Source organism: Halyomorpha halys, unplaced genomic scaffold, assembly GCF_000696795.3.
Source record: "Halyomorpha halys isolate HHAL.00 unplaced genomic scaffold, Hhal_1.1 Scaffold65.1, whole genome shotgun sequence".
In the NCBI taxonomy this organism is placed as follows: Eukaryota; Metazoa; Arthropoda; class Insecta; order Hemiptera; family Pentatomidae; genus Halyomorpha; species Halyomorpha halys.
This window is the reverse complement of record NW_027109066.1, coordinates 511,919-524,077: the sequence shown is the minus strand read 5'-3', so window position 1 is coordinate 524,077 and position 12,159 is coordinate 511,919. Positions and strand designations below refer to the sequence as shown.

General features: G+C 37.0%; 3 protein-coding genes across 4 annotated transcripts in view; 2 read left to right on the top strand and 1 right to left on the bottom strand.

The window, feature by feature from the left end:
- Positions 1–7,222, bottom strand: part of LOC106692647 (trypsin-3) — a 17,031-nt gene extending 9,809 nt beyond the window's left edge. Inside the window, exon 1 of the mRNA XM_014438702.3 lies at positions 6,888–7,222. Coding sequence (XP_014294188.3) covers positions 6,888–7,137 — 250 coding nt within the window. The 5' untranslated portion in view covers positions 7,138–7,222. The remainder of the gene's footprint in view (positions 1–6,887) is intronic.
- The window catches only part of LOC106692652 (trypsin-4), a 49,443-nt gene that overhangs the window by 7,578 nt on the left and 29,706 nt on the right, over positions 1–12,159 (top strand). The gene's annotated exons all lie outside the window — the stretch shown is intronic.
- Positions 7,283–12,128, top strand: LOC106692648 (trypsin-1). Of its 2 annotated transcripts, none has more exons than XM_067047278.1 (3): positions 7,283–8,603; positions 9,329–9,745; positions 10,923–12,128. In XM_067047278.1, exons 1-3 carry the CDS (start codon positions 8,354–8,356, stop codon positions 11,273–11,275), a joined length of 1,020 nt encoding a protein of 339 aa, XP_066903379.1. In that variant the 5' UTR covers positions 7,283–8,353; the 3' UTR covers positions 11,276–12,128. The 2 variants fall into 2 exon arrangements, with proteins under 2 accessions (XP_066903379.1, XP_014294191.1); XM_014438705.3 differs by having other exon boundaries at positions 7,292–8,603; positions 9,329–9,730.

The window sequence follows — 12,159 nt, the reverse complement described above, 5'->3', positions numbered from 1 at the left end:
TATATATATGCGAAAAGAGACGAAAATGGAATTTGTACTGTTTGTCAGACTGACTGATATAAGATTTTTTAGGAGTGAAACAAAGTTAATATTTGGTTTTCATTCAAGAAATCCTTAAATAGGAATTTTCAAAAAAATTGGGAAATAAAATATTTTAGTCCAAAATTTTCGCCTTGATTTCCTTTAAAAATTCCCAAAAAATATAAATAACTTCTACAATACTCTACATTACAATTAATCTATTCAAAACTTGCCAGTGGTTTAAGGCAGGAATCGGATGAAATGGAGGAGAGTTATGAACAATAGTCAATGGAAAAAAAATTCCTCCAAATAAATCAAGTTAAAAAAATTTTTAATTTTTAATTTCTTTGAGAATGTTACTTAGTACTTAGAGACGACGCTAAAAACCAATATGAAGTGTTTTTTCTAAAAAAAAAAACTGTTGACCTACATTAGCCCGCGCCATATTATGTTTTTATAATTGTTTGTAAACATGATAGCCCAATGGAATCAGTGATATTTTTTTCTTATTCTTCGAAAAGAATCGAATCGATTAGTATACAATAACTGTGAAAAGTATACTTTCTGTGCTACAAACCGAAAACCTTTAATTTTGTTCATAATTTTGTCTCTACTTGAGAGTTAGGTGATTTCATTATCTTTAAACCTTTCCATGGCAACAGGGAACATTTAGAAAAAAAAACAGCACGTAAATCGTTCAGTAATTAAAGTTTATTGCGGACAAAGATTTGACCATTACCTTTTATAGTCGTAGTAGTAGTAGATATACTAAAATAGTACATTTTAAATAATATAATTTATAAGAATTAACATATGCCTGTTTTGAATTTAGATGTGCTGCATGGTGCCGTGATGGGATGGTGCCGTGATGGGATGGTGCCGTGATGGGATGGTGCCGTGATGGGATGGTGCCGTGATGGATGGTGCCGTGATGTATGGTGCCGTGATGTATGGTGCCGTGCTGTATGGTGCCGTGATGGAATGGTGCCGTGATGTATGGTGCCGTGATGGAATGGTGCCGTGATGGCCTCAGCATATCGTCACAGTAGGCAGGGGAAGGAAACCTATCCCTCTTCGCGATGAGATCTAAAAACATTCTTAGCTTCTACCTACCTCTGGGAAGCTAGCTCCTGGCAATGACACATACGCTACTGTTTTATGCAAGTACAACTTCTAGACCACAGCACACTATCTAAGCTGGAAGATACTTGTGCCTCACAGGATGTATCCTCTATGGAACATGTTATGTTTTCGACCATTATAGGATTCATTGAGCTTGGAACGGTTATGTTTTCGACCATTATAGGATTCATTGAGCTTGGAACATGTTATGTTTTCGACCATTATAGGATTCATTGAGCTTGGAACGGTTTTATAACAATAAGACCCACCGAAGGTTCGAGACTACGAGGAGGCCACAGATTTGCTTTCATTTCCTTCAAGTTACATTTACTTGTCCCTACCGTTACAGGCTGCCGAGTTCAATACAAAAACTGTTAGACATATCTTCACAAATAGTTTTTGGTACGATCAACATTTTTATGTTTAAAAAAAAATTAATATGCTTTCAAAGGAGTATTTGGAGTATTCCAGGAGATGTATTATTCCCAATTATTCCATAATTTAATTAGATGTTACGAGTTTACATCGAAACCTATGAAATACTAATCTTATTTTCTCTTCTTATTTAATTTCGCACTTTACAAATGAATTTTTTTTTTAAATTATTTATTTAATGTAATTTACAACTGTACAAAATAATAGAATAGGTAAATATGAAGTATGTTTCATATATACTTGAAAATCTTGGGAAGGAACCACCCATTGGTGGTACTTCAAACATTAATTTAAATTAGAAGGTCCCGTGGCCATGTTCTTTTCAGACGCCTCGGAGGATTATTAGGGATTGTTAAGGATGAAAGATTAAGAATTAATGGGTTAGGATGGTTAAGGAGTTTGGAATGAAAAGACGCATATCTGTTTTGGGTCAAATCTGCAACGAATGGGATGTTAAGATCTTTGTGAATGAGTTTATTTGTGACGTAATAAGGAGCATCAAGGAATTTACGTAGGATTTTGGATTGTAACGATTGGATGCGGGATGAATTTGATGATTTGGTGGAGCCCCAGAGCTCAATTCCATATGACCAAATTGGTCTGATTATCGTAGTGTATACTAATTTTTTGTAGTGAATGGGAAGTTTAGAACGTTTGTCAAGTAAGTGTTGTAGCAATCGGAATCTACGAGCAGTTTCTTGTCGTTTCAGTCTTGTGGTTGGATTCCAAGTAAGTCTCTTGTCAAGATGGAGTCCTAAGTATCGAATCTGTTCAACAGGCATTAGTGGTGTATTTAGATAGGATACTGTAGGACAGGAGGGCAGAGGTTTACGACGGAGAGTAAAGGTGATCTGGTGGGATTTGTCAGAATTTATTTTGATTCTCCAGTTTTTACACCATTCTTCAATAGATGTTATGTGTGCCTAAACTGAGATGAGTAGGCTAGGTTATGATTTACTTTAAAGGTTCTATCGGTGAGGTAGGAGCGGATTATAAGGAAATATGTTGGGGATAGGAATTTACGAAGTTTATAGAGCAGACCTGGATGCCAGACTCGATCAAAAGCTTGTTCAACATCGAGGAAGACTCCCGTGCAGTACATACCGCGTTCCAATGTGGAAGATATGGCATCAACCGCTCGATCACTCTGTTGTATGGTAGAATGAGATGTTCTGAATCCAAACTGGTGGTCAGGAATAACATGATGTGAGTCAAGGATTGGATAGAGGCGTTTTAATAAGAGTTTTTCTAGGATTTTGCCAATAATGGGCAGGAGGGAAATAGGACGGTTGGAAGATGGATATTTAAGTGGCTTGGAGGGTTTGGGAAACCCTTACAAATAGAAAATTGACAATCAGAAGGTTACCAATTGTAGTAGGATTTCTTTGATATGGCATGAGGGTCTGTTAACTATTTCATAAATATTACTTAAGTGTTAAAAAACTTTATTATGTTTATTCATATTTACATGTATATAAATATGTAGAATAATAATCCACTGTTGAAGACCAATTTGTTAGATAGTAAGCTATATTAAAGAGGTCATGATCATATGGTTTATTGAAGTTACGCAAAGCAATGTTATACAAACTTAACAAGTGTGTTCGTGATCGGTGATCGTTTCTGCTGCTTTTCCTAAACGTTAATGAGCCGTTGAAAAAAAAAACTTCATAAAACGAAATGTGTATTGAGAATAACATACTGTTAGTTTTCGTTTCCGTTGTTATTTGATAAAATTAACCGATATGAAAACAACAAAAACAGCAGAGCAATATTTACAATTCAAGCACAGAGATGCGCCAATCTCGTGAGTACCTGAGGAGGAATTTCAGTTTGACCACAGAGAAGACCCAAGTTATGACCAAGAGAACCGCTTGAGCATAACTTGGATGAAGATCATCGCGCACATGGCTCATCCTATCAACCTCGATGTCCAAAGTGAAAGGATAAGACTAGGTTAGGAGGTTAAAGATTTCGGAGTGAAAGTAAGGAGAGGGTTCGACGCTACACCTCATCTGATGTACTTAAGGGATAGGTGACCCGGTCACTTAACTGATCAAGTAGAATACGGGGTGCGTTCTGGGACCGTAGGAACCTGTTCACGATTACAATCTATAAAGGCGTATTCGGAAATACATATCCCTTGCGTGGAGCCTAACCCTCACGCAGCAACATAATAGAAGACTGGCCTTAATACAGCGACTGCATTTGCTTAGAGTCACGGGGGTATGTTGGGCGATGACACACGAGGAGTTGCAGATGCTCCTCAAAGAGAAGTATAACGTGAAGAGGATGGGGCTGGAACATCGGCATCAGCGAACCACAGGGAGAAAATGCACACGCAGACTGACCAGGAGGGTTGGTCCTGGACATCTACATCCCCGAAGGATGTAGACGAGGTGTGCCGAACCTATCGGACGGATGCAGTTGGATAAGATGCAGCCCCATCAGTAAGGTGCTCAATATAAATTAAATCCACCCCCCCATTAATAGATAATTATTATATTTTATATCAATAAAACAAAAATGAAGTGGTGGTTATTGGCAACAGTGGCATGCACTACCCTACTGCAGGCGCATCCAGTTTCAGAAATGGTTAGGTTGGAGGAATAAAATGGTATATATTTTTTGTCTAAATGGTCGATTATTATTATTATGGTTTTGGTCCAAAGGGTCCATTATCATGGATTTTTAGCGTTTCTTCGGAACATTGTATTCTTAACACCTTTTAAAATCAAAATAAGAGTTAATATTATTACTCCTTCCTTTCATATAAAATACAGGAATGATTATTTACCAAAAAAGCTTTATCAAATCAAAACATTTGTACACAAATTTGATATGTATGAGAGGTACCAGCTGGAATTTTTTAACTTATATAAAAGTATGTTCTTTTGTCGGCATGCCAAATGAGCCGCCTGTCCTGACTGGCAAAACATTAAGAGTAATGTATATACCATTAGAGAGAGATATGTAGATACCAGAGGTGGCCTGGGGCATGCATCCCTCGGAACGGTCAACCGCGTAGGTAGATCTAAACAGCCCTTATCTCACACCTGGGCACCCTAAAAATCTCGGGAAAGTGCTACGACCTCTGTCATAGAAGGAAGCTGCCTTAATTTGAAGATGAAGGGAGGAAAAAGACCGACTTTCGCCGAAAGTCATTGGACCTTCCCACCCCCTCTGAAGGGTAAGTAAAAGATTGGGAGCATAGGAGAGCCAATGAGAAGAACGGAGATCGGAAGTGGGGAGAAATTAGAAGTAGGGGGGAGAGCAGAAGTAAAAAGAGCGGGAGAGGAGAGGAAAGGCCACAGTTGAACACAGTCTAGGAAGAAGAGAGTCTGGGCAAGAGACACAGTCTTTGCATGGAAGACAGTTGAGAGGTAGAGAAAGGACGGTGCAGAGCGGCTGACCAGTTGGTGGCCACAGGAGGAAGTCACACCTCGCAGGGATTCAGCAGCGGCCGCCGGCAATAGACAGAATGACGCGGGACCCAAGATCCGCTCCGCTACTACAGCCAAGCTGGACAAGTGCATTAAAACAAATAAGACCTTTTCCGTTGTAATTTGAATGGCAATAATAGAATTGATAACTTAGAGTCAGTATAAAGAACGAACAGATCGCAACTGGTACTTCTCAATTCATAATATAATAATTAACGCATAAGGAAACAGATCTACCATGCTCTCTCATTATATTATTCTTGCTAATGTATATGTGATTGTAAATATAAAAGATGTAACAAAGACTTTACTTAATAATTAATAATCCCTGCATGCTAACTCATATATAATATCATAGTAAATCGGTAAATACGATACTGTTGGAGAAGAACTCCAATGATTAATTATAGATATTCATATCTATGGCATTTAGTGTTTGAATTAAATATAGCGCATATTTTTTCAGTTGGTTCTCATCAGGAACCGATAGAGGTAGATAATACAAATTCATAAATACATATAAAATAAATACATGAGAATATGAATAAATTCAATATAATGTGTAACACCCGAAGCCCTGTACACAGCAAATTATGTACACACATTTTATATAAATTTTCCTCAACGCTCTATCAACTTTTGAATCCAAGAACTGAAAAATTCAGGGTTTTGGGAAGAAATAGAATCATAAAATGCGTTTTGGACCTGAAAATCATTTTCTAAAATGTTACCTTTAAGAAGTCTAGGGAATAATATGTGTGCAGAAAGACGTCGTAACGTGGTTTAGTTTGTTCACTCTCTGTTGTGAAATATCAGGTCAGGCGTATAAGGTTCTCATCAACCTATTTAGGTTTTTTTTTTTTACAAGTTGTTGATGCACTGTGTTCAGTGTCACTGCATAGTTTTAAGCTGTGAAACGCATGCCTCTTTACGCTTCAGCTATTGTTTGGCTATGATAATTAATAAACAAAAGGTAACGAAAAGACTCAAGTTTTATTAAATTAGAGTACACAATAAAAGATGAGCAACTGGCCTGGAGGTAACTTACAGGTTCAGGTTTTAACTTACAAAATGTTACCAACCTACTGGTACTGGTATTTGTGGGGGGAACAAGTCCTACAAGTGGCCTAGTGGTCCTTTTTGCCTATCCCTGTTGGCTACCTAGGTTGCCGCCGCGTACTAACCAAGGTGGGAGTGTCAAGATTCATTCTTCGGGACCGCTGAAAAATGAATGTGGGAATCGAACCCACGACGTTCTGAACCGAGCGCACTGGGACTTGTGCCCCAACCCGCACGTCCCTATTACCAGCCTAACATCCCCCTCCTCAATTTTAAAATAGAAAAAAAAATAAACATTACAATCATGTTCATAGAGTACGGAACTTATGATCTAAGTTGTAAATAATTACAATAAAAATAAAAACAATACTAATCACAACAAATAAAAAAAAAAAAAATACTTATTTGAAAATAAAGATTGAACCATAAGAGCAAGAGCATATAAATACAAATTTTACTCATTCTTCTTTAATTATTATCATTTATTCATATTTATTAATGATCACGTGGGCCACTCACATTCAAACATTAAAGTAGAATTAAAGTAAAGATAATATTCTCTTTGAATTATGTTCTTTATTGTAATGGAATTATATTAATTCATGTTTTGTTTTATTTTTAGGGTGCTTTAAAAAAAAAAAAAAAACTCTCTGGGTGAACAGCTAATAATTATCTTCCTCTCCGACAGAATAACCACATATTTTTCGGTTGTGATTTAGAGTGTGTATAATAATTTCACAGTGATATGATGAACATATGTAACTACGATAGATATTAATAAGATAGTTTGAGAGATTGTTTACTTACAAATAACAAGACAATGCGCAGCTGTCAATAAATATAATTTAGAGACAATAACAGCTCCACAAATATGTCTAAACTCCTTGTCAACTTTCCTCTGTAGTGATGCTAAGAACGGTGCATTCGTCATGCTCGTAACATGTCCTCCGACGATCCTAAAATTGGGATCTTCATCTACTCCACCTTTATATCTTATAAATTTACAATAACCGGGACTTGTTATAATAAATAATAATTGATAAAATGGAAGTATCATAGCATAAAAATAACCTCAAAACCCTCACTAATAATTTTTACAAACATCTGTTGACAAATCCGTAGTGAGGTGAGTATACGGTATAGAAAAGGGTGAGTACTTTAAAACGTAACGTCATAATTTGGGTCATTTCATATGAAATGTCCGATTTTATTTTACTTCAGAAATTCAAAGCGAGATTAGTGGACTTTGTTGTATAGTGAGTTTATGTTTACAGATTATAACGAGCCGTAATTAATTCTCTCTTATTGATAATGTTCACAGTCATTCAAATTAATTGCACATTTGTTGTGACTTAAAAGTGACTGTAATAAGTAACTTGAACAAACACACTAAATACATTGATTCACGCAATTGAGGCTAAACAAGAACAACTGAGTAAAGGTAGAGCAGTGTTATAATCCCTAAAGAGTAACCTATTTACAGACATTACATTCCCCCACTTGAATAAGAACTAGTCCGTTTGATAAAGGTCATAGTCTAAAAGGTAACGTGGAGGTGCTCTTTGTCTTGACGATCTGCGACCTGGAGGCGCTTCAGGCTGGTTGGGTTCAGGAGGACCATCTGCATAGGGTTCTTCTGTGTCATGATGTCACAGTCAGCGCCAGAAAAGTTTCTCGGAGCATCTGACTCTGATGGTTCAGCAGTAGTTGGAACTCCAAGTCTCCTAGGTAGATAGAACGACGGGGCAAATGTGACACTTTTCTTAGATACCAGGGGCGATAGTAGCTGATTGGTGTGTCGCTTTGAACTACGCCCTGAATCCAATACGTCGACGTAGTGACATTTTCCTGGTGACGATTCCAAACTGCCAAACATCCTGGTTATCTTGATGGACTCACTCCCCCATTTGAATAGAACAAGCATTCTTGGAGGTCGAAACCAGACGGGCTTTAATATTCGGATGAAGAGTTTCCAGACGAATTGGAATTCTTCTTCTCAAGTAGAGTTCAGCAGGAGACTGGCCCGAGGTTAATGGGGTCGAAATAAAATGTTCTGTAGTTTGATAGACAGCTTTTAGCAACAAAGTCCACAAATCTCGCTTTGAATTTCTGAAGTAAAATAAAAACGGACATTTAATATAAAATGACCCAAATTATGACGTTACGTTTTAAAGTACTCATCCTTTTCTATACCGTATACTCACCTCACTACGGATTTGTCAACAGATGTTTGTAAAAATTATTAGTGAGGGTTTTGAGGTTATTTTTATGCTATGATACTTCCATTTTATCAATTATTATTTATTATAACAAGTCCCGGTTATTGTAAATTTATAAGATATAAAGGTGGAGCAGATGAAGAACCCAATTTTAGGATCGTCGGAGGACATGTTGCGAGCATCAGGAATGCACCGTTCTTAGCATCACTACAGAGGAAAGTTGACAAGGAGTTTAGACATATTTGTGGAGCTGTTATTGTCTCTAAATTATATTTATTGACAGCTGCGCATTGTCTTGTTAATTGTAAGTAAACAATCTCTCAAACTATCTTATTAATATCTATCATAATTACATATGTTCATCATATCACTGTCTAGAAATTATTATACATACTCACAACCGAAAAATATGTCGTTATTCTGTCGGAGAGGAAGATAAGTATGATAGTTCCAGCCCTCTTGGTCTGTATCTGTCCGGAAGAATCCTCCAGTTCACCAGCGGTCTAACCCTCCAGAGTACTACATGGCGATGCCTACTTCTCGGTCTTTCTCGACAATCTTGCTAAGTACCCTTCCATGGCAGAGCAATCGACTATTGCTGTTTCAGGGTGTCCACAGGTTGGGAACGCGGCGTGGATATTCTTATTAAATTATAACACTTATTGGCCTGACTCCTTCGAGAGGGATCTTGTTTTAAAGGGAATTCAATTACTTTAAGTCCATATTTAAAGTACTGTTAATTCTTTACTGTTTTAATAAAGCCAACGGGAATTGAATTTTTTATTTTAAGTTCAATTGAAAAACACTGTTTTTCGATTCTCCATTTTTCTTAAAATTGGAGGCTAATGTAGAAAAACAAAAACAAAATTTTGTAAACTAATGTAATAATCAAAGTATTTTATATTTTGAATTAATAAAGTATTTCGAGTCACAAGTGTTGCCCTATTTATACATGTTTACATGCGATTGAAATCATTTAATGAAAGTGAGTGAAGTAATGTGTATTAATAAATATATTTTCATTTGCAGTAGAAGATGATAACTCATACACAGTTTCAAAGCCGAAGTGGCATATTGTCAGAACCGGAAGCAAATATGCAGAACGAGGAAGAGTAACGAAGGTACAGGCCTTTTTCGTACATGAGGATTTTGATCCAATAGAATTCTTCTACGACTTCGGGGCCATTGCATTAGCAAGCGACCTCAAGTTCGGTAGAAATACTCAACCTGCTGTTTTACCCGAAGGAAATATTTCAGAAACTTCAGCCCTCCTGAATCATTACAATGAAGGCAGAATAACATGCAAAGCCTACGGTTGGGGGGTGACCACTCCGAGATCTTTCACTGCGAGGTCTTTCACTGCCCTCCGCGTCGTCGAACTGCGCCTACTTAGTGTGAAATTGTGTGAGGGGATATTAATAGAAAAAAAGAGTAAGATATATTCATGTATGTATACATTACAATAAATTACTATCCCATATAGAAGTTATCTTAATCTCGGAGTAAGGAGAAGGGAGGTATAATGGAGGGGGGAGGGGACCAGAAGGCGGGGCTTATTCCATTTGTAGGCGTGGCATCCGTTACTGCCGCACTCTGTATAATTGAAATGGCTAGGCAGGGGGATTAAATACTAAATTTAGTTACTCCAAGCATGCTCACATTTTGTTGTTGCTATTGGTTCTTTTCTATTACTAATAATACTAAGTCAGTTTTTGTTGTAAACATTAAATATTATAAAAAAATAATGATTACTATTTTTACTTTTTTTTTTTTTAACAACTTACTCTATTATATCTGAGAAAATTATTTATTTGTATCGAACTTTATGTTTAAATGTTTTCCTTAAAAGAAATCATTTTATTATTAATTATTCCTATAAAACAATAATTGAAAAGTTGACCAAGTCAATTCAATTTTATATTCATTCCTTACTTTTTAGAACAGTAAATATATTTTGGAATCCTTAATATTGACTTTGAAATGAGCCTGAACAGAACAGAGAAAGAAGCACGAATTTGGAGAACGTCGCCGCCCCCCCCCCTCCATCCCACAGAGTTGGGTAAAAATTAGCGATAGTTAAAACTAATAGCTTAAATTGCCATGGATACGATATTTATTCATCAATGGTCCATTCATAACTGTGAGTCGTATCCATGGTAACTTCATAACTGTGAGTCGTATCCATGGTAACTTCATAACTGTGAGCCGTGTCCATGGTAACTTCATAACTGTGAGTCGTATCCATGGTAACTTCATAACTGTGAGCCGTGTCCATGGTAACTTCATAACTGTGAGTCGTATCCATGGTAACTTCAGCTATTAGTTTATTTATAACCTTAGCACTTTCTTGAGACTGTTTAATAAAAATAAATTTGTATAGATTTTATTCTCAGAACATTTCTTATTCCTTTATAAGTCCGACGTTTCGTCCAATGTAGCCATCACAAAAACAATGTATCATAAACAGCTTTCATTACACATATTATCTTCAACAATTCCAAACAAACAACAATATTATTAACCAATGACTTTACTTTAATACAATTTTAGAACCAAATCAGGTCTAATGTCACATATGACGACACAACAAGATAAATTCCCCTAAAGATGTGTTTTGTTGCAGTTGGATTGTTGAACAAGAACGGATCATTATGTACTCTGGAAGAATCTGAAGAGAAAGATACCTGCATGGGTGACTCCGGAGGACCATTGTCCTGCAACGGGGTTATCTGGGGCCTGGTGTCCTGGGGCGAAGGGTGTGCCAGAACCGGGTACCCCGGGGTCTACAGCAGGGTCGACGTGGCCAAGAACTGGTTAAAGGAAGTTGTGTATTCAATTCCTATTAGGCACCGCAGATATTCATATGAAGAATCTTCGGCCCGGCATAATTTAATTATTTTGGACCAAAAAATTATTATCATGTTAATATTAAACGTTTTTTTCATCATATACATAACTAATTACTTGTCTATATGAAAAGAAATAAAACAATTTTTTAATCGGAACTTTAGCACGAGTTTGTTTTATAAATAAAATAAATCTCTACTGCTACAGCCCATGAAGGTTCAGGGTTGCAGTAATTTGTAAGGAAGTACTTTACTCGACCGAAGGTTGTACAAGGAGGTGATTCAGATAGGTGGTCAGAATTTTTGTAATTATGGTTGTAAAATTTTTTACTACGCCAAAAGAGGCATTTCTGCCATTTTGTTTCGTACAGCCCAGTATAGTTTAGCTCTGCCGATGTAACTCCCGTCTGCAGTCAAGTCCGCCGTTGCCGCAAGTTAAGGAACCGATATTATAAATTTAAACAATTGCCCCTTGCCCAACTATAGGTTCAGTCACTTTAGACATATGGTTCCATATGTTCACATTCCCTTACAATTGTATAGAAAAAAGAACCCAATAAAAACGACTAGATTCTAAGGGACCCTTCTAACAGCCCTTTCAAGCCCTTAGTATCTTATATCCATAGCAAGGGCTGACACTTAGGCAGGTACATGCTGTCATCTCACAATGGACTTGCATCAGTCTAACTATTTTATGTTTAACACATGAAAGTTAGTTTCCAATTTCTTGGAAGCCTCGTACCCTGCTTCTAGTCACGCCTTTTTTCCCCCTCTCAGATATTTACTTCTAATTTCATAGGCTCTCTAGGCTCCGCCTAATTTCCTAAATTATCTGATTGGTCCAAACCCCTTCTCCTATTCTTCCTACCCCTCCTATTCTTCCTATTTTCACTATTCTTCCTACCCCCTCTTCTCAAGTGACTATTGTATGGGGCGTACTATATGGGGACTATTGTATAGGGCTTACTGTATGGGGACTATTGTATGGGATGTACTATATGGGGACTATTGTAT

Bases quoted from the DNA above. Each gene is read 5' to 3' on its own strand.
- LOC106692648 (XM_067047278.1), top strand. From the start codon at position 8,354: ATGATACTTCCATTTTATCAATTATTATTTATTATAACAAGTCCCGGT. The intron at 8,604-9,328 runs GTAAGTAAACAA...TTTCATTTGCAG, and splicing joins TGCGCATTGTCTTGTTAATT to TAGAAGATGATAACTCATAC. The intron at 9,746-10,922 runs GTATGTATACAT...GTTTTGTTGCAG, and splicing joins AAAGAGTAAGATATATTCAT to TTGGATTGTTGAACAAGAAC.